The sequence below is a fragment of the Salmo salar genome, chromosome 08 (assembly GCF_965601325.2).
Source record: "Salmo salar chromosome 08, fSalSal1, whole genome shotgun sequence".
Lineage (NCBI taxonomy): Eukaryota > Metazoa > Chordata > Actinopteri > Salmoniformes > Salmonidae > Salmo > Salmo salar.
This window is the reverse complement of record NC_138298.1, coordinates 26,483,335-26,506,636: the sequence shown is the minus strand read 5'-3', so window position 1 is coordinate 26,506,636 and position 23,302 is coordinate 26,483,335. Positions and strand designations below refer to the sequence as shown.

Here is a 23,302-nt window from a genome sequence, read left to right as displayed (position 1 = left end):
TGCTTTTAAAGGCTGGTCATGGCTCACTTCAACACCATCATCCCAGACACTGTGGAACCACTCCAATTCGCATATCGCCTCAACAGATCCACAGATGACGCAATCTCTATTGCCTCTCAGGACCCTGGGACAGAACACCTCCCTTTGCAACTGGATCTGATCACCGACAACGATGAGACAGCCTATATAGAGGAGGTCAGAGACCTATCAGTATGGTGCCAGGACAACAACCTCTCCCTTAACTTCATCAAGACAAAGAAGCTGATCGTGGACTACAGGAAACGGAGGACCGACCACGCCCCCCCATCCACATCGACTGGGCTATAGAGGAGCGGGTCGCGAGCTTCAAGTTCTTTGGTGTCCACATCACTAAGGAATTAACATGGTCTACACACACCAACACAGTTGTGAAGAAGGCTCAACAATGCCTGTTCCCCCTCAGCAGGCTGAAAATATTTGGCGTGGGCCCTCAGGTCCTCAAAAAGTTATACAGCTGCACCATTGAGAGCATCTTGACTGGCTGCATTACTGCTTGGTATGGCAACTGCTTGGCATCCGACTGCATCTGACCGCAAGGCTCCCTGACATCCAGGACCTCTGTACCAGGCGGTGTAAGAGGAAGGCCTTAAAAATTCTCACAAACTGTTTTCTCTGCTACCGCACGGCTGTAATGACCGTCGTTAGGAATGGACCAAGGCGCAGCGGGAATGTGGATACTCATATTTATTGATGAGAAACAAGTAAAGCATCCACATGAAAACCAACAAAAACAATACTCACGACGGCAACAGTGTGACAGGCTAAACAAGCAGTGATCACAAACAACTACCCACAACCCCAAAGAAAAACACACACTCCTATATAGGACTCCCAATCAAAGGCAACTCAACACACATGCCTTCAATTGGGAGTCCAATCACCCACACAACATTTAACAAACACAAACCACCTGCCACATCCTGACCAAGACTAACACAATTACGCCCTCTGCTGGTCAGGACGTGACAGTACCCCCCCCCTCAAGGTGCAGACCCCGGGATGCACCTAAAAAATAAATAAAAAAATCCCCAATACCCCAACAAAACCAATAAACAATAACCCCTAAACAATAAGGGAGGGAAGGGAGGGTGGCTGCCGTCACCGACGGCACTGTGCTACACCCTCCCTCCCCAACCCACCTATCCTGGAGGTGGCTCAGGTGCAGGACGTGGACCTCGCTCCACCTTCGGCGTCGCCCACTTCGGTGGCGCCGATAGCTGCGCCGGGCAGACGGGCCACTCGGGCTGACCCTGGCAGACGGACCACTCTGGCTGGGCCGGAAGACATGCGGGCCACTCTAGCTGGGCCGGAAGACATGCGGGCCACTCGGGCTGGGCCGGAGGACAGGCGGGCCACTCGGGCTGGGCCGGAGGACAGGCGGGACACTCGGGCTGGGCCGGAGGACAGGCGGGCCACTCGGGCTGGGCCGGAGGACAGGGGGGCCACTCGGGCTGGGCCGGAGGACAGGCAGGGCACCCTGGCAGATCCGGGCAGGCGGGTACCTCTGGCAGACCCGGGCAGTCGGGCCACCCTGGCAGACCCGGGCAGTCGGGCCACCCTGGCAGCTCCGGCCAGTCGGGCCACCCTGGCAGCTCCGGGCAGTCGGGCCACCCTGGCAGCTCCGGGCAGTCGGGCCACCCTGGCAGCTCCGGGCAGTCGGGCCACCCTGGCAGCTCCGGGCAGTCGGGCCACCCTGGCAGCTCCGGGCAGTCGGGCCACCCTGGCTGCTCCGGGCAGTCGGGCCACTCTGGCAGCTCCGGGCAGTCGGGCCACTCTGGCAGCTCCGGGCAGTCGGGCCACGCTGGCGGCTCCTGACTAGTGGGCGGCTCTGGCGGCTCCTGACTAGCGGGCGGCTCTGGCGACTCTTGACTGGCGGGCGGCTCTGGTGACTCTTGACTGGCGGGCGGCTCTGGTGACTCTTGACTGGCGGGCGGCTCTGGTGACTCTTGACTGGCGGGCAGCTCTGGTGACTTTTGACTGGCGGGCAGCTCTGGTGACTCTTGACTGGCGAGGCTGGGCTGACGCACTAGACGCCTGATGCGTGGGGCTGGTACCGGGCGTGCCAGCCTGGAGACACGCACCTCCATGCTAGTGCGTGTAGCGGGGAACACCGGACCGTAGAGGCGCACTGGCGGTCTTGGGCGCAGGTTTGGCATCACCCCTTCCGGCTCGATGCTCACCTCACCCTGGCACATGCGGGGCGCTGGTACAGGGCGGACTGGCCTGTGCGTCCGTATAGGCGAGATGGTGCGTACCTCAGCGTAACATGGCGCCCTCCACCTCATACGCACCTCCCTGTAATCACGGGTAGCTGGCTTACGGCTCTTCCTTGGCCTGGCCAAGCTACCCGTGTGCCCCCCCCCAAAAAAATATTGGGGGTGCCTCTCGGGTTTCCTATCCAACCGTGTTCCAGCATAACGTTCCCGTTGGTTCCTCTGTCCAGCTGCCTCCACTCTCCTGAGTGCCTCCACCTGTTCCCATGGGAGGCGATCCCTTCCGGCCAGGATTTCCTCCCAGGTGTAGCATCCCTTGCCATCCAGGACGTCCTCCCATGTCCATTCATCCACCCTGTTCTCCTGTGGCTTCCTCCTCTTCCGCTGCTTGGTCCTTTGGTGGTGGGTAGTTCTGTAACGACCGTCGTTAGGAATGGACCAAGGCGCAGCGGGAATGTGGATACTCATATTTATTGATGAGAAACAAGTTAAGCATCCACATGAAAACCAACAAAAACAATACTCACGACGGCAACAGTGTGACAGGCTAAACAAGCAGTGATCACAAACAACTACCCACAACCCCAAAGAAAAACACACACTCCTATATAGGACTCCCAATCAAAGGCAACTCAACACACCTGCCTTCAATTGGGAGTCCAATCACCCACACAACATTTAACAAACACAAACCACCTGCCACATCCTGACCAAGACTAACACAATTACGCCCTCTGCTGGTCAGCATGTGACAACGGCAAGCGGTACTGATGCATCAAGTCTGGAACCAACAGGACCCTGAACAGCTTCTACCCCCAAGCCATAAGACTACTAAATAGTTAACCAAGTAGCTACCCAGACTATCTACATTGACCCTCTTTGCACTAACTATTTTGGCTCATCGCCAGTAGTGTAAAGTACTTAATTAAAAATACTTGAAAGTACTACTTAAGTCATTTTTTGGGGTATGTGTACTTTACTATTTATATTTTGGACAACTTTTACTTTTACTTCACTACATTCCTAAAGAAAATAATGTACTTTTTACTCCATACACTTTCCCTAACACCCAATAGTACTAGTTACTTTCTGAATGCTTAGCAGGACAGGAAAATGGTCCAATTCACGCACTTATCAAGAGAGCATCCCTGGTCATCTCTACTGTCTCTGATCTGATGGACTCACTAAACCTAATGCTTCCTTTGTAAATTATGTCTGAGTGTTGTAGTGTGTCCTGGCTATCTAAAAATAAAATAAAAAATGTCTGGTTTGCTTAAAATAAGGAATTTGAAGTGATTTATACTTTTACTTTTGGTACTTAAGTATATTTTAGCAATTACATTTACTTTAAAATAATTAAGTATATTTAAAAACAAATACTTTTAGACTTTTACTTTAGTATTTTACTGTGTGAATTTCACTTTTACTTGAGTTATTTTCTATTATGGTATCTTTACTTTTACTCAGGTATGACAATTGAATATTTGTTCCATCACTGCTCATCACGTACGCTGCTGCTACTGTTTATTATCTATCCTGTTGACTAGTCACTTCACCCCTACCTATAGGTACGTATCTACCTCAATTACCTTGTACCCCTGCACAGGGACTCAGTACTGGTACCCAGCCTTGTGTATATAACCAAGTTATCACTACTCATTGTGTATTTATTCTTTGTGTTATTATTTTTCTATATTTTTCTTTCTGCATTGTTGGGAGGCCGTAAGTAATTATTTGACTGTTAGTCTGCACCTGTTGTTTAAAAGGCATGTGAAAAATAACATTTGAGATGAGAAGAGAGACAGAGAGGAAGAGACGAAGCGAGAGGCGTGTGTCTGCAGGTCGAATTATTTTTAACATTACTTTTACCATCCCATTAATTGCAGTGACATTGATAACGACATATAGCCTACAGACACAAACCAGTCACCATTCATTCGGTTACTATTCCCTCTCCAAAGTGTAAATATTTTCGAGTAGCTGTTCCGCTGTCTACCGATGGAGGACCGTGCTGAATTGAGCATACATACAGAAGGCAACACTGACTCAGATTTCAAGGAATCTGCTGGATAATGGGGAGATAGATGGGGGATGAATGGATGACTGGACGAAACAGACTAACATAGGGTAAACATAGCTTACTCTAGAGAAATACCTCACAATTATGTAGCATTTTGAGGGTAATTGAGGCAATGTAAAATATATGCTAAACCTGAAATATAACTAAAAATTCACAGAATCAATCAAAGTTTATAAGGCCATAGCATTGCTTATGTTGCTGTGAATTAAGGTAATAAAAACGGTTTATTAACGTATGCATTTGATCATAAATATCTACCTTGTATTGCATCCCAAAGGCTATAATCCCATTGAATAAAACAAGCTCCACATCCTTTCCAGTGATGGCAACAATAGTGTTATCAAATAGTTAGATATATGCATGAATTAAAGTCAATGCGCCGTGAAAGAGACTGCACATGTAACGCTCTTGTTAAAAGACATCATTCATGCATGCATTAATGGTCGGGGAGCAACGTAAACATGCAAAACAAACTGTCTGGCGGGCACAGTTTCAATTTACCCTTAATGTCACCGGGGTTTGGTTATTGCATTGTCTATCTGTGATGGCATCTGGAATAAAGATCTATCCTACTACAGTGTCTTTATTGAGTGTTTCCACACGAAACCCAGACAAAAAAATACCATGATATTTGGGATTTTCACGAAATGTAATCCATAGAATAGTTGTTTGAAGGAAGGATTGTTACCATACTGTATATTTGACATTTGTATCTAAATGCATAATTGAGAAATTGTTTATTTCAATGCTTTTTTCTATGGCATATTTATACAGTTTTGTTACATATTTATGTTACATATGTTAAGACTCCATAGTGTTTAATCTGCATGTGCTTCTCTGGCTACAAAGCAAACATTTGTGTCATATGGAGCTTTGCCGCTTGTTCTGTAATATAAATAGTATTTAGATTTCAATAACTTTAACATAAATGTAGCCTAATAATTGGGCAGCGCGTTCTCTCTCTCTCTCTCTTCCACGCACACACACACACACACACACACACACACACACACACACACACACACACACACACACACACACACACACACACACACACACACACACACACACGCACACACACACACACACACTGTCGAATGATTTATGTAGCATTACTGTGCATCTCATTACTGTGAGCCATCTGAGAAAACCATGCCAAGATTTGTGGTACAGCGGGTTGATGCACGAACCCCATTTATCTAGGACACATCACCTAGCTACTTCATTACTAACACACACACACACACACACACACACACACACAAACCGACGCACGTAGAGAAGCACAAATGATGAGCTCTTTCTCTCTCACACACACACACACACACACACAAACCGACGCACGTAGAGAAGCGCGCGCGCACGAATGATGAGCTCTTTCTCTCTCTCACACACACACACCATACACGCACAGACACACACGCACACACAGCAAGGACGCTAAACCTGCCACATCACGTCCCTTTACTAGCGGGCTGTAAAAACTTGTGTCCCAGACGAGATGGAGCTCGAGATGAGCTGACGTCACTTCAGCTCGAGCTGCCACAGCGCGCTCATTCGAGGTCATGTTCTCTAATAAAAGCGGGTACCGTAAAATGATTAATTACAGAGTGGCACAGAATCAGAAATAAGGCCCCGGTGGTAGAAAGCCTCGTATTCATTAAGATGATACCATATCCAGTGACTGTGCTGTGACTGGCTTCTATTCTATTCTGGGGATGTGGACACCCTTGATAAATGTCCCTCTCTTCATAAGGCTTGTCTCGGTCGGCTAATGACTTGTCCGGAATGAACACTAAATGGATTGTGATCACAAAGCTACGCTTTGCAGCGTGCTCCGCTCATGTCTGTTCCCACTGGGCACAGACGTCACATCAACGTGTATTCCACGTTGATTCAACGTAATAACATTGAAAACGACTTGGAAACAACGTTGATTCAACCAGAGTGCCCAGTGGGATATATGGAATGTCATCCGTTTTGCTAATTAAAAGTTAAACAGCACTGCGGTTCAGCAGTGATGGCATGCGCTCAGGAAGCCCGCTGATGGGCTTCTCCACACTCATTGGTAGCTTTAGGGCCCCAGGGGAAGGCTGACAAACAGGGCTGCAGGGGCAGAAACAGTTTGCTGTCTGGGAGAGATGAAAACTCCACTAGTTTCTTAAGTCAGAGCCGTGGGAAAGATACAGTCATCTGGTGGCGCTGAACCGTAACGCACGGCGACGGGAGAGAAACTGCGCGGCCAGAGAAACTCGACCTGCACTCAACATTTTCCTTCCTTGGGAGAACAGATACGTATCTCTATCGCTCTTTCTCGCCCCCTCCCTCCAACCTCTCTCATAGACTTTCTAAGATACAGCGTCTGAATTCAGATGCGGTGCACTTCGAAGGCGAGCATCAGCATCACTACAGCGACTCTGGCTCGGATAAAATCGGAAGAGCGCGTTATCGTCCTCGGTTATTTTCGATTCATCTAGTTGATTACACCCCCCCACCCCCACCCCCCACACACACTCCCCATATCACCCCAATACATCAGTCGTCGGAATTATAGCTCTTCCCCTTGGCTTCCCCTTTCTTCAAACCGAACAGAATTGATGTGTATTTGCCGCATGAGGACGTCCAAGCATTGGAACTCAGTTGCTGGGGTTGCAGCAATTCAGCCTGCCGCTTGCTCCGCGCCGGAGACATGAATCTACCATAACGGAATTCGCGTTCCCTTTCAACATCGGAGCAATCAAAACTGTTTGTTTGCCGGCTCATGGGGGTTACATTTCGTTTCTGCTGGTCAATAACTGTCGTCAAGTGAATAGCTGTTATCGTCATCGCTTCAATTCCAAACTGGAGGAGTCGTGATCAACGGGAATGAAATTGAGAAAATCGTCCGCGGGTTGGAGGACAGGGCTGAGTTTAGGTCGGGAACTACGAGTCTAGATATTAACAACTTTGTGCGCAAGACTTTCTCTTTCTATATGGACCGATCAACATCACTGGATATCGAGGCTCTGAAGGTAGGTAGACTACGTGCACACGAAAATGAGTGTGTATGTGTGTGTGTGTGTGTGGGGGGGGGGGGGGGGGGGGGTGGGGGGGGGGGGTGTCCTTCGCTGTGTGGTGATGGGTGCCGCGGTGCCCGACGCTTGTTACACAAGCCAGTGCCGTTGTGTGGTGGAGTGTCAAAATTTGTGCGTGGGGTGCATCTCAATATGTGAGTTGTTGCAGCCATGGTGTTCTCTCTCAGCTGTGTGATACATTCCACTGTCCACATTGGGGATTTAGAATGCATTAAGCTTGAACCGTCTCGAACGTGTTGGGAGCTGCTCTGTTTTGCGGGGAATATGTGTAATGAGCTCTCTCTCTCTCTCTCTCTCTCTCTCTCGTCTCTGTCTCTCTCTCTGTCTCTCTATGCCTCTGTCTCTATGCCTCTCTCTCTCTCTGTCTCTCTCTCTGTCTCTCTCTCTGTCTCTCTCTCTCTCGCTGTGTGTGTCTCTCTCTCTCTGTGTCTCTCTGTCTCTCTCTCTCTCTCTGTGTCTGTCTCTCTGTCTGTATACCCCACTCACCACCTACGTCCCCTCATGTTCAGTGTTCAATAATAGGATAGGATACTCTGGGAAGAGTTCCCTCTTGCTCATCGTCTTCATTTATAGGCGCCAAATAGTAGTCTGTGTTGTAAAACATGTGGAATGAAAACAAATCAAATCAGATTGCGTGCTATCAACATGTCCATGTTATGAAGGACAAGTGTGCTGTTGGAGTTGAAATGGTGCGTATGAGAACATATGGAGCGAATGCTGCCCAGTTTGCGCCCCGATTTGTAAACATACGTGTCAAGTACAAATCTCTAAATCTCAATCAGAATTGGGATGCCTGTGTAAACTCACCTGTAGCGACCCAGCACGCACTGTGATCACACTGACATGTAACCTAGCCCCTGCGTGCACACGGAATTCCAATCCGCCGTTCGGAGGCCATTTGGTAGGGTATCGATCCGCGGCTGAAAAGAGACCCGGGACTATTTTGACGCCCCATTTAAATCAGGGAGCTGGAGCTGTACCCAGGTCGGCCAGCTGTCTGGCGATAGGGGTCATTGATCGAACCGATGATTGCATAGATCAGACAATCCACGGGAATGAATACATTGTGGCTGGTTGTTGAAGTTTTGATGATGCTCTAATATTCCACATTAGTTAGTGCAGGTCCCTGACCAGTCCCATATGTTAGGCTAATGATTGCAATCATTCTGACTACTTTTCCCGTTGATGAGTGTTAATTGGAAGTTGACATGGATTGGTTTGTTTGATCTTTTAAGCCTCGAATTGGTATTGGTTGAATTTACAGGATAATATTGTGTATATTCGCGCATCACACGTGCCAAATGTTCCCATTTTGTCAAATGTATTTTAATCAAATAAATGTATTTATAAAGCCCTTTTTACATCAGCCGATGTCACAAAGTGCTATACAGAAACCCAGCCTAAAACCCTGAACAGCAAGCAATGCAGATGTAGAAGCACCATTGGTGGGGAAAGGTCATCGTTCCGATATCCATAGTTTGTTTATTTCTTTTTAAAGTTAAAGATTTGGCAAACAGTTCAAAGCAAGGCCTTAATGGCAAATCACTAATGTGCACTTTAAAATAGAGTCCCATGGGATAATAAGCAATCAAATATTTGGAAGTCATCCAAGAGGCAGTAAAAGAGGATGTGGCCCATGATGACATGCTGGCCTGGGTTTGTGTGGCAGGACTATTTCGCCACCATCCTCTGTGCCCATAGCTTCCTGAACTAGGTCTTTGGGACCCCATGTGTTGCACATTTTGGTGTTTGCCCTAGCACTACACAGCTGGTTCAAATAATCATCAGGCTTTGATCATTTGAATCAGCTGTGTAGTGTTAGGGCAAGACCCAAAACGTGCACCACTCGGGGTCCCGAGGACCGAGTTTGGGAAACCCTGCCATAGCCTGCCACAGTTGGCGAGGGTATTATACTGTAGCTAAAGATCTGCACAATCATAACCCTCAATAGAGGAAACCCACTGGTATTATACTGTAGCTAAAGATCTGCACAATCATAACCCTCAATAGAGGAAACCCACTGGTATTATACTGTAGCTAAAGATCTGCACAATCATAACCCTCAATAGAGGAAACCCACTGGTATTATACTGTAGCTAAAGATCTGCACAATCATAACCCTCAATAGAGGAAACCCACTGGTATTATACTGTAGCTAAAGATCTGCACAATCATAACCCTCAATAGAGGAAACCCACTTATGTTGGCAAACTGAGCCTTGGTTTGACTAACTAGTTAACCTCTCCCTCCCTCTCTTAATCTGTCCATCCCTCTCTTCTTCCCTGGAAGGATAAGGCTGCCATGAGACTAAGCCTGCATCCCAGATGGCACCCTGTTCCCTTTATGCCACTATATAGGGTATCGGGGCGCACCCTAACCGTGGGTTGTTTTCTGGAGTAGTGGTCCCTAAACTTTAGTGCTAGATGACCTGCCTATTGTCGTTTTTTTTAGGTTTTTTTTGTGACCCACCTGTTTTTCTAGCCCAGACCCAATGGCCTTGACCTTGCCTATATGGAGGGGTCAACCACTTGACCATTTGAAAACACTCAATCTTGTAACCTGTATTCACAAAGTGTCTCGAAGTAGGTTCACTGATCTAGGATCAGGTCCACCCTTGTCTATTTAGTATAATCTAAAAGGCAAATCTGATCCTGGAACAGCACTTTACTCTGAGACGCTTTGTAAGTAAGGCCCCAGGGGGCCTGATATTGATTCTAAGCTGTATTCTATTATCAGTTAGATTCATTAGGGCATAGCACACACTAGGCCCGGCGCAGTCAGAACATTAGAACATTATTGAATTAGCATTAGCATGTGTAATTAACTGTCATGGGCTATTGTTTGGACGGAAGTGGCATACGCGGTAATTGAACCGAGGGAGGGGCAAAGAGGACTCTGAAAGAAGGCGTGGCTTGAAGAGTAGAGGAGATTATAAACTAAGCGAACACCAAGCGAGCGGTGGCGGCATTTTAGCGGGGAGGGGAGTCATGGCGATATAGTCTAATTACAGTACCAATTCTGCTTAGCTTCTTATCCCCAGGCAAATGTGTCAGTTAAACTCAGAGTTGATAAGATTAGTCCCCGTCTCTCCTTCTTCATCTAAACTGCAAAGAAAGTGCAATTCAATTTACTGGAAAGCTTTCAGAGATGGATACCCCGGGAAGCAGAGCACTTCAAACAGACAGTCCTGTTCCAAAGGAAATGGAAACGCTTGCTAATTAATCAGATCAGATTGAAACCAATGGGATATTTGAGCGATGTTGACTTTTAGTCACAGCAGCATCATATATTGCCTGATTTTAGGATTGGTTATCTGAACTTGACCTTTGTGGGGTCACATTATAGTTGATAGAACGTCACTGGTCAATCCTCATCACGATTGGCAGCTGCTGTGGAAGAGGGGTTAAGATGACGTCTAGGAATTGGGCAGTATCCATCTGCGCTTACAGCGGGCTTAAATCTATTGTTTTTCCTACAGCTATAAAATAGTTTGAGTAACATTTGCCTGTGTACTACTCTGTTTGTCTTTACATTTCCTGGGTCCTGACTCGAGTTCCATCTGACTAAGTCTTGCAGACTGACTCTGGGGGTGAGTCTGTCTCCTCCATCCATTCTATACTTAATTAACTGCGGCAGCCCTGAAAGGGCACTCCGATTACAACATTGGCTTCAGCTACATGTACAGCAGCGCCGAGTATCAAATGATTAATATATATTTGCAGAGGAGGAAACCGTTGTGTAGAACATTTCCCGCGGATAGCCTTCAGCGTGTGCTTGGGAACGGCAGGCAATTTGCCCGTGTTGTGTGTGTGCACAGGTGTCGAGACGTAAAACACCTGGCGACGGCAGGAAAAGGTTAACGCCGCACAAGGGGCTTTGTTCCGGATTACCGGATACAATTTCGACATAATGAACTAAGTGATGCAAAAGTTATTGAGGTATAAAATGTGGCATTACACTAGTACAGGCCCGGATGCATCCTACTGCTACGCTTTCCCTTTCTTTAGTTCTCCACTCCAAACCTGCTTGCTGGCTGCCTCCTCCTCTCTTATTACAGATGAAATGGAGAGAGGCTTTAATAGTTGTTTAATTTACACCATTAATCACCCTGTTATGCTATTACTGCTCACATTATTACTGCAATCTTCCAAGAAGCGTTTTTATAATTGCTTCCATTGTTCTAGTAGGGGTGGCCATGGAAACGATGAGACTGCTTGCTTACTGTAGAGTTAGTAACTGGGCCCAGGAACAGTGGGAAGACCGAGGCAGTCTAAAGCAACAAGCATTTTTCATTTCCCATTCGGATAAATTCCGCAAACAAATCTCTCCTTCAGCCACGTGTTTGCCTGTATTTTACCCTCTATGTGGACTGACATTGGTTGTCTAGTGCAGTGACACAATCTGTCAAGTTGATGTACAGTTGAAGTCGGAAGTTTACATACACCTTAGTGAAATACATTTAAACTCAGTTTTTCACAATTACTGACATTTAATCCAAGTAAAAATTAGGATTAGGATCACCACTTTATTTTAAGAATGTGAAATGTCAGAATAATAGTAGGGAGAATGATTTATTTCAGCTTTTATTTATTTCATCACATTCCCAGTGGGTCAGAAGTTTACATACACTGAATTAGTATTTGGTAGGATCGCCTTTAAATTGTTTAACGTTTCGGGTAGCCTTCCACAAGTTTCCCACAATAAATTGGGTGAATTTTGGCCCATTCCTCCTAACAGAGCTGGTGTAACTGAGTTAGGTTTGTAGGCCTCCTTGATCGCACACGATTTTTCAGTTCTGTCCACAAATTTTCTATAGGATTGAGGTCAGGACTTTGTTGTCCTTAAGCCATTTTGCCACAACTTTGGAAGTGTGCTTGGGGTCATTGTGCATTTGGAAGACCCATTTGTGACCAAGCTTTAACTTCCTGACTGATGTCTTGAGATGTTGCTTCAATATATCCACATAATTTTCCTACCTCATGATGCCATCTATTTTGTGAAGTGCACCAGGCCCTCCTGCAGCAAAGCACCCCCACAACATGATGCTGCCACCCCCGTGTTTCACGGTTGGGTTGGTGTTCTTCGGCTTGCAAGCCTCCCCCTTTTTCCTCCAAACATAACGATGGTCATTATGGCCAAACAGTTCTATTTTTGCTTCATTAAATCAGAGGACATTTCTCCAAAAAGTACGATCTTTGTCCCCATGTGCAGTTGCAAACCGTAGTCTGGCTTTTTTTATGGCGGTTTTGGAGCAGTGGCTTCTTCCTTGCTGAGCGGCCTTTCAGGTTATGACGATATAGGACTCGTTTTACTGTGGATATAGATACTTTTGTACCTGTTTCCTCCAGCATCTTCACAAGGTCCTTTTCTGTTGTTCTGGGATTGATTTGCACTTTTCGCACGAAAGGAGATTGTGGTTGAAAAACGAGTTTCAATGACTCCAACATAAGTGTATGTAAACTTCCGACTACAACTGTATAGTCCGGTTGATAAAGCCTTACATGGGTCTGGCGATCTTCCGGCTATGACCTAGGGAGTTGAGCGAGCGACGTGCATTCTCTTGAGATGGCCATACTTACCAGCTAATAGAGAGTGATGGTTGATCCTAGCAGCAGTCAGTCAAGCTGCAGGGGGCCCCGGGGGCCTTGGTGGGTAAACACTTTGGTTCGCACACTACAAACACTGAAGCTAAGCCATGCATAAGGGAGCACATGTTGAACTCTGCTCCCTCCCTCCTCCCCGTGGTTCCGCCGCTCTGACAAGTTAATAACAGTCAGATCTCAGGCCTGGTTGTGGCTGAGGAGCATAGGGGGACTGGCAACTGCGCTCCCACTCAAGGGCGCTACTGACACCTCATCATGAGACAAATGGAGCGGGATTGGCGGCCCGCGCTGGCGTAAAGTAAGGAGTGCGGCGGCTCGAGAATGACGGACGAGTTGGGGTGATTGAAAGAGTGAAGGGAGAAGAGGGCCTCTCCTGCCTCACACTTTTCTCTAGGTTTTTGGAGTGAGACGATGCGGGGACAGAGAGGGGATGTGACATGCCTCAGAGCAACTAAGGGATGATGGAGTGACTGACAGTGCAGCCACTTAGTCAGGGTCAGGATCATGGTTGGGGATGAGACTTGACCAAGACAAAGTAAACCTTGTCTGAGCCAGAACGGCCCATAGGGCAGGAACTTATCTCATCTTTCTGTAGAGGGAGGATTTGTATTGGCATTTGTTAGTATCTCCACACTCCTCCTTGGGTCCAAAACGATTACATCACAACAAAACAGCCTACATCATAAATAACACAATACATCATACAATAATTATTACATCATTACTCAATCATTACACATTTAGAATACAAAATGTACAATACAATACAATAATATTACAATGTTTTTTATTGGACAAGTTTAGGTAGTCCCTCCCGTTTCAGTACACTTTCTTCCATTTGGTTCCTAATGAATGTGACCCATGTCCAGACAAAACCAGGTTCAGAGACAGGTCTGGTGGTCTGGATCAGGGATATCGTTCAGTAAAAAAATAACAATGTGAGGGGGCCATTCGTTTTTTTCCCTTCCGCTTAAATAGATTCACATCTTCATCGATTCAATCAGCCCAACTATGTTTACTGTCATACCAAATCCAATATCACTGGAGACTCATTAAAAGACAAATTGTGTTTTTGCATAATTGCATATAATTTCCGGAGGTTGGTTTTTGATTGAACGTGACCTTAGATCCAACCTAATCAAGGCTCCTAAAGTCCCTCTGTACTGAAGCATCAGGGAGGAAATGTCAAAGCACATTGGTCTGGCTAACGTCCAAGTACTCAGTGAGGATGTCTGGTCTCCCCGTCCACCCCCCGTCCACTCCCCTCCCTCCCACAACATAGTCTGTTTATGCCGACCTGGGTCTATTATTTTCATGTGGATGTGATTCAGACGTTGACTTTCTGAGCTGTCTTGGCTGTGTTTGTGTGGCCATGTTTGATGTGCTTTGTTGTCCTTTGTGTTGTACGTTTCACACCTCCGTGATTCTGCCGCTCGTCGCCTCACCAATGTCCTGAGAATATTCCAGCGACTTGAAAAGGGACTTTATTTGTTTGCCCGTTTGCGCTGATATTCAAATATTCCCGACAGACTTTGAAAGCTCTTTGTCAACCAATGTCAAGGCGGTGTGACAAAAAAATTGCGTTGTCAGAAATGACAGACATCGCTAAAGAAAAAACAAATAGATGAAAACCAAGACTTGTTTCCGTTTATTATTTCATTTGTTACACTTTTTTCCCCAGACCTGCTTCTCCATTGTAGACTTATGAAGGTCATGAAGAAAAAATAAATCATTTTTTTCCCTAAAGAATTTGAAATCATCTTTTCAATCAGTCCCTTTATTGGATAACAATAATGGTTTTATGTAGTGGTTGGAAGGACATTGACGACAATTGTTGCTACCAACTCCGCATACAGTTTAGTCTTTCCTGAGCATGTTACCTGGGCAGGAAAACTCCAGGCCCCAGTTATAGCTAGGACCAGTTATAGGTAGGCCCAGATCAAGGGGCATGTGTGTGAGTGTGTGTGTGAATGTGTGAGAGTGTGAGTGTGTGTGTGTGTGTGTGTGTGTGTGTGTGTGTGTGTGTGTGTGTGTGTGTGTGTGTGTGTGTGGGGGGGGGGGGGGGGGGGGGGGAGCACAACTGACCAACCTCTGTTCATAGACAACATTTACGCATTCTCCTCTCAAGTCCCCCACCACCCATGAGCCATAATTACTTTAAACCGATCTCAACGTTATCTCTCAAAAAGCCACGTTTTCCTATTGGACAATAAGAAGGAAGGAAAGAATAGTGTAATATTCATATCTGTAAACATACTGAATTATAATTGGATGCATTTTACCATATCATACTGTGCTATGATTGGTTAAGACCCCCCAGAGGGTTAGGTCATGGTCACTTGATCATGGTTGGAGATAAGTGAACATGCCAGTTGTAGCTAGCTAATAAAGAGCTACGTTAAGAAATATCCTGTAGTACTGCATTTTATTATTTTGTACAAAGCGTACAAAACAAGACATGGTGTCAGAGTAAAAGGTCTTAAAAGATGGATTTTTCTGGAGTTCCTTCACCTCGAATGGACTGGGAGTCTACAAACTGACCCGATGCATGGCGTAAGTACAAACAGCATGTGGAGCTAATGTTCACGGGTCCCCTGAAGGAAAGAGAAGAGGAAAAGTGCAGCCACCTGCTCCTCTGGATCGGTGAAAAAGGGAGAGATATTTACAACACATGGACACTTACCGAGGCTGAATCAAAGGTACTGAAAACATACTACGATCGTTTTGAAGCATATGTTGTGCCGAAGACCAATAGGATTTTCGCTAGGTACAAATTCCATGAGAGAGTACAGGGAGATAGCGAGTCTTTTGAACAGTTTGTGACTGAGCTGCGTCTGCTTGTGAAAGACTGTGATTATGCAAACAAGGATGAGATGGTCAGGAACCGTATTGTATTTGGAATACACTCACCGCGAGTGAGAGAGAAACTTTTTAATGTTGGGTCTGAGCTAACGCTGGGCAAAGCTATCGACATAGCCAGATCTCACGAGCTAGCACAGGCGCAGATGAAAACCATTTCGCGCCGCAGCACGAGCGCATCACGTGAACAAGCAGTGCACGCAGTCAGGCAGACATCAAAGCACACCTCCGGTGCCCAGAGAGCGCGTTTTAGAACGGAGAGAGACATAACTCCAAAACAGAGCGACACAGACTCAAAACGCCCCAAAACATGTGGATATTGTGGATACAAAGTGGATGGCGAACAAGGAAATTGCCCAGCTAAAGGCAAACAGTGTACTAAATGTGGTAAATGGAATCACTTTGCAAAAGTGTGCAGAGCTTACCGTGGAAAAACAGTACACACAGGGAGTGAAGATAATGTCAATCAAAGAGTCAAATGCTAATGAACTGTTTATTGATTCAGTGACACAGAAAAGTCAAACATCAGAGACAGAGCAAGCCTTTGCTGACATTGAGATAGGAACACAAGGCACAGAGCTAAAGTTCAAACTAGACACTGGTGCACAAGTAAACATTATTCCTCTGAATAAGTACCGCAGCTTGACATCTGAGTGCGAGCTACAGCCCACCATGCGCAGACTGACAGGTTATGGTGGTAAACAGCTCCCAGTAAAAGGCACATGCACTTTCAATTGCAAATACAAGGAAAGTGACATGATGTTGGACTTTTACTTTGTTGACAGTAGAGCACCTGCAGTGCTAGGTCTTAAAGCATGTTTAGACATGGACCTCATCAAGCTAGTTTTATCAGTGACAGCACCAGTAGAGACAGAAAATGTACTGGAGGAGTTTGCTGATGTTTTTACAGGAATAGGATTATTCCCAGGAGAATGTACCATTCACCTTGGCCCAGACGCAACCCCTGTGGTCTACCCACCGAGAAAGATTCCCCTTGCTCTCCATGCCCGTCTGAAGAAAGAGTTGGAGAGCATGGAGCAATCTGACATTGTCACCAAGGTTACAGAACCAACTGACTGGGTAAACGCGTTAGTGGTGGTAGAGAAACCACGCACAGGCAAGCTCCGAGTATGTCTCGACCCAAGAGACTTGAACAAGGCTATCAAACGCCCCCATTATCCGCCCCCATTACCCTTTACCGACGCTAGATGGCATCACACGCAAGCTAGCGGGAGCACACTACTTCAGTGTCATGGACGCTAGATCAGGCTACTGGGCTATCAAGCTCACAGAAGAGTCATCTAAGCTCACAACACTCAACACACCGTTTGGACGCTACAGGTTCTGTCGCCTGCCTTTTGGGATTATCTCAGCCCAAGACGAGTTTCAGCGAAAGATCGACGAAGTGTACGAAGGCCTCGACGGAGTTGTGGCAATTGTGGACGACATCCTTGTCTATGGTCGAACCAAAGAGGAGCACGACCAAAACCTCCGCGCGATGCTGCAAAGGTCCCGCGAGAGAGCAGTCCGGCTCAACCCCGAGAAGAGCACAGTTGGCGCTAAAGAGGTCAGCTACTTCGGACATCTTCTCACTGCGAATGGAATCAAGCCAGATCCACAGAAGATCTCAGCCATAAAAGAAATGGAGCCACCAAAGAACCGTGCAGAGCTGGAAACAGTGCTTGGCATGGTCAACTACTTAGCCAAGTTCGCACCCAGCCTCTCCAATGCTAATGCACCCCTGCGTCAACTGCTAAAGCAGTTCAGTGAGTTTCTCTGGGACAAGCAACACGACATTGCTTTCCAGAATGTGAAAGACTTGATCACGAGAGAACCAGGGACCAATCCTTGCCTACTACGACCCCAACAAAGAGCTCAGACTGCAAGTGGACGCGTCGAAGTAAGGACTAGGTGCAGTGCTACTGCAAGAAGGAAAGCCCATCGGCTATGCTTCCAAATCTCTCACAGACTGTGAATCAACTACGCTCAAATCGAAAAGGAACTCTACGCCATTCTGTTCGGATGTAAACGTTTCCATCAGCACGTATTGTGGAATCCGACCACAAGCCTCTTGAGTCAATCATGAGGAAACCACTAGCCGCAGCCAGGCCAAGGCTACAGAGAATGATCCTTCAACTACAAAAATACGACTTCACAATCACTCACCGTCCAGGCAAAGACATCCCTGTCGCAGACACACTCTCCAGGAAGTTTCTTACCTACAAGGACAGCAGCCTCAGTGAGGGCATGGACATGCAAGTGCACACTGTGTACAGCAACTTACCAGTTAGTGACACGAAACTGAAGGAGATCCAAGCAGAAACAGACAAGGACTCTCAACTCACACAGCTGAGGGAAGTCATACAGGATGGATGGCCTGAGGAGAGGAGAAAATGCCCTCAGAGCGTCTCAGAATTCTGGAACCATCGTGATGAACTATCACAGATCAACGGAATCATTTTCAAAGGAGAGAAAATCATTATTCCTACCAGTCTCAGAGAATACATTTTGACAAAGATCCATGCTGGACACATGGGCATGGAAAAGTGCAAACAGAGAGCACGGGACATTTTGTTTTGACCCGGAATGTGCAAACAAATAGAGGACATTGTTGGTAGATGCGCCATCTGTCTTCAACGACACCCCTCAAACACCAAAGAGCCAATGTTACCTCACTGTATCGCAGACCGACCCTGGCAGGTCGTGGCAACCGATCTGTTCACCTGGAACAACGAGGACTACGTCATAACAGTGGACTACTACAGCAGATACTTCGAACTCGACAAGCTTCACAGCACCACATCTGCAGCTGTGATACACAAGCTGAAAGCAGCCTTTGCCAGGCATGGCATTGTAGAGACTTTAATATCTGACAATGGGCCCTGTTACAAATCAAATGAGTTTGAATCCTTCACAAAAGCATGGGAGTTCACACATGTCACCACAAGCCCACATTACCCTCAAAGTAATGGCCTTGCAGAAAAATCTGTGCAGATTGCTAAATCACTCGTGGACAAAGCAAAAGCAGACAAGAGAGACCCCTACCTCAGTCTCCTTGAATACGGCAACACTTCAGTTGACAACTTCAAATCACCAGCCCAGCTGTTGATGAGCCGCAGACTTCGCTCAACCCTTCCCAGCACCAACCAGCAGCTGCAACCTGAGGTCGTCAGCTACAAGGAAATGCATGGAAAATGTGCACAGAGACAACAACAACAAAAGCGATACTACGACAGGTCAGCTGGAACACTGCCACCACTGATCGACGGAGAGTCAGTTAGAATCCAGGAGCATGGCCTCTGGAAACCAGCAGTCGTCATCCAGCCAGCTGACACTGAACGTTCATATCACGTCCGCACCGCAGAAGGAGTGGTGTACCGCCGCAATCGTCGTCACTTACTGAACACAAAAGAACAACACACTGATGAGATGAACTGTTTCCCTGAAAGAGAACGTGATGGACTAAACACACACACAGCACAACATACACCACACTTACCTGCAACACCACAAGAGCTGTTGACTGACACAGAAGCATGCTCAGCATCATATCGCACAAGGTCAGGAAGAGAGGTCAAGCCCAGAGCTGTCCTAGACCTGTGAAATGTCAAAGGGTGTAGGCGGATCGCTGCCCTAAAAGAGTTCCAGACTGTAAACTTGTTATTGAAAGTTCACTTGAAATGCTTTGGTATTGTATTTGTTTGAAATGTTAAGATGTCATTTCTACAGTGAAAGCTGAGTTGCTGAGAATCCCTTGTTTGAAAAGTAACAGTATGTTGGATCATTGTTTCAGAGTCTATGTTGATTCAGTTGGTGTAGTATGCAATATCAATGGTTACTTACCTTGAGTTAAAACTACAGAGCATGTATTCAAAAGAAACACTTAGAATATGTAAAACATTTTTCTTTTGTTTTAAAAGAAGGGGGATGTAATATTCATATGTGTAAACATACTGAATTATAATTGGATGTACTGTATTTTACCGCCGTATCATACTGTGCTATGTTAAGACCACCCAGAGAGTTAGGTCATGGTCAGTTGATCATGGTTGGAGATAAGTGAACATGCCAGTTGTAGCTAGCTAATAAAGAGCTACGTTAAGAAATATCCTGTAGTACTGCATTTTATTATTTTGTACAAAACGTGCAAAACAAGACAAATAGAGACTATTTATCGAAAAGAACTGTCTAATAGATATTTTATTGGTCCTTGTGAAGGGCAGCGCTGCTCAGCTCGGCTCGACATAGCTGCAGAAATAGTTTTATCTTCTTCCCCATTCAGCCTATTGATTCTCTCCACCAACATGAAAGGCATTGTCCTGTTTCTGCCGGTTTGATGTTTCTGTTCTGCATAGCTCTGTATCTGTATGCCCCTGTATTTAAACCCCAGCAACACGGACATATTCTGTAACGCTGCATTACATTTCCCCTCAGTAGGAACTGCACAGATTCTATGGGCTGGTTTTCCTGGACTCAGATTATTGTGATTAAACTTGGTCCTGGACTAAACATTAATCCAAATGGAAAATCGCCATTGAAAATGCATGACTAATGTTAATCTGGGTCCAGGAAACCGGCTTGGTAGGTTCACAGGGTTTTCGTCCAATGGTGTATCCGTTCCATCTGGCGGCGTTGGTACGTTGGAGCGGTTCCGTTCAGGGGTATGCCTGTTCCGTTCTATTTCTAGTTACTTGATGCAGCACATTAGGTTTTAATGACCTCATAAGCCCTGGATAACTCCGTTAGATAAACGCAGCGGATACGGAGATAACATTCCGTTATGATTTATTCACAAAGTGGCATGCAGTCATTCGTAGTGCTGCACTTCAGTGTAGCTCCGTTCGTTCTCTCACTTCTCGCCCGTTCTCTGCACCCACTGCCAGTCAAGGTGACTTACAGAAAGCTCCTCACGAGGAGATAAAATGGTTGCCATTTATCCAGGCGCATGCCATTATAGCCAGGGTCTGAGCTGCATTAGGCAGATTCTTCTCAAGGCCATTATAACAGCAGCGGTGACAGTTACACATCCGCGAGGAAGCGCGACATATCCACAACAACGACAGCTACTACTCTCAGCGACTGTTACGGTGCTAGCCAGAGAGACATTTTATCCCTCGGGCTGAGCTTCAAGAACTGTTCCAACACCGTGGAGGTAGTTCCTCCTGGATCAAACTGCAACCCGTTAGAAAGCAATGATGCCTTATGTATTCTAGTAAACATACCAGGGTGCATATCTATTGGTAAAGTGTGATCATCATTCAACATATGACTGTGAGCACTGAGAGGGACATGGAGCGAGAGATGTGATGGAGGGAGATTGAAGATGGAAAGTGAGAGAGAGATTGGCGACGGAGGGAGAGAATGAGAGAGAGAGAGAGAGAGAGAGCGAGAGAGAGGAGGGTTTACATGAGCGAGGGAATGAGATGGGTTGATGGAAGGAGAGTGAATGAGGGAGAGATGAGAGGGAGAGAATGAGATGGAAGAGAGAGCGAGAGAATGAGATGGGTTGATGGAGGGAGAGTGGATGAGGGAGAGATGAGAGGGAGAGAATGAGATGGAAGAGAGAGCGAGAGAATGAGATGGGTTGATGGAGGGAGAGTGGATGAGAGAGGGAGGAAGGATAGCGTTGCATCAGCCTGGGTATTGTCAGCAGTCACACTTGTCAGCAGTGCTCTGATCTCATCTGGCTGATTACCTCTGTGCCATTGCCTTTGAAGCCTGGAGAGACAGACAGACGGGAAGACAGACGGCTGCTTTCCTACCACACTTTCCTGTCATCCTCCAATCCGTCATGTATTTTTTCTTTTGGCACAGTGTTCACATCACGTCCAGGCCCTCTCCCTTCTGGGTAGCATAGGTCGACGCTACACGGGTCTGATTGGGGATTGCGCGTGGGGAGGGGAGAGGAGGGAGAGGAGAGACAGAGGCCAGTGTGAGGAAGATGCTTGTCTCAGACAGTCAGTGTGTCCAGGATCAGTAGCGGTGTCTGAAATGGGCCATTGTCAATAGCAGTACATAGGGTGGTATTTCAGACACAACCAGTGTGTCTCAGTAGTCCAACGGGGTTATAATCCTCATCACAGTGGTCTGGTCCAGTCCACTGATTGTCTCTCTCTGTTAGTCATTACGCCTGATACACACTCACAGCCCCGATCCACACACCTGATCTGCCCGGCTTAGTGATTACAGGAACACTGCCGCAGACAACCCTGGTGATGCTGCAGTAGAGCACAGGTAATGTGATGGAGAGGGAGGGAGAGAAGGAAGGGAGAGAGAGTGGGGAGGGAGGGAGAGTGGGGGAGGAGAGAAGAGAGGGAGAGAAAGGAGGGAGAGTGGGAAGGGAAAGAATACAGTATGTTGGTTGGTGAGAGAGGCAGGAGAGGTGAGGGAAAGACGGAGAGAGAGATAGAATATGTGGGAAGAAAAAGTGAGTGTGAAAATGAGAGGGAGCAGGAATGTCAGATGGTAAGAAGGGCAGGAGGTAAGAAGTGAGGGAAAGAGGGGGAGAGAGGGAGGGAGAGAAGGCATCGGCCCAGAGTGTTGCCTGTGTGTAGAGGCAGGCAGCCAAAAAAAAGCAGTGTCACCCTGTTGCTTAGAGACAGATGGTCCCCCCACCCGCATGGGGTGAAACGGGGGCCAGGGAGGAAGGGGGAGAGGAGGAGTGGGGAGAGCACCTTGGGGAGGAGAGGGGAGGGCATTGTGGGATAGGCAGGGGTGTAAGGGGCAGGGTGGAGAGAGGGGAGGGAGGAAGGAGGAGTGGGGAGAGCACCTTGGGGAGGAGAGGGGAGGGCATTGTGGGATAGGCAGGGGTGTAAGGGGCAGGGTGGAGAGAGGGGAGGGAGGAAGGAGGAGTGGGGAGAGCACCTTGGGGAGGAGAGGGGAGGGCATTGTGGGATAGGCAGGGGTGTAAGGGGCAGGGTGGAGAGAGGGGAGGGAGGAAGGAGGAGTGGGGAGAGCACCTTGGGGAGGAGACGGGGAGGGGCATTGTGGGATAGGCAGGGGTGTAAGGGGCAGGGTGGAGAGAGGGGAGGGAGGAAGGAGGAGTGGGGAGAGCACCTTGGGGAGGAGAGGGGAGGGCATTGTGGGATAGGCAGGGGGTGTAAGGGGCAGGGTGGAGAGAGAGTGGAGGGAGGAAGGAGGAGTGGGGAGAGCACCTTGGGGAGGAGAGGGGAGGGCATTGTGGGATAGGCAGGGGGAGATGTTTATTTATTTTCCATTTTCTACTTGAACTATTTGCACATCGTTACAACACTGTATATAGACATAATATGACATTTGAAATGTCTTTATTCTTTTGGAACTTATAAGAGCGTAATGTTTACTGTTCATTTTTTATTGTTCATTTCACTTTTGTTTATCGATTTCACTTGCTTTGACAATGTAAACATACAGTGCATTTGGAAAGTATTCAGGCCCCTTGACTTTTTCCACATT

The 23,302-nt window shown here is 47.0% G+C and overlaps 1 protein-coding gene across 1 annotated transcript in view; it reads left to right on the top strand.

Moving 5' to 3' along the window:
• The first annotated feature begins 6,371 nt into the window (after positions 1–6,371).
• LOC106602171 (zeta-sarcoglycan) overlaps positions 6,372–23,302 on the top strand; it is a 344,550-nt gene continuing 327,619 nt past the window's right edge. The window contains exon 1 of the mRNA XM_045722923.2: positions 6,372–7,343. Coding sequence (XP_045578879.1) covers positions 7,305–7,343 — 39 coding nt within the window. The 5' untranslated portion in view covers positions 6,372–7,304. The remainder of the gene's footprint in view (positions 7,344–23,302) is intronic.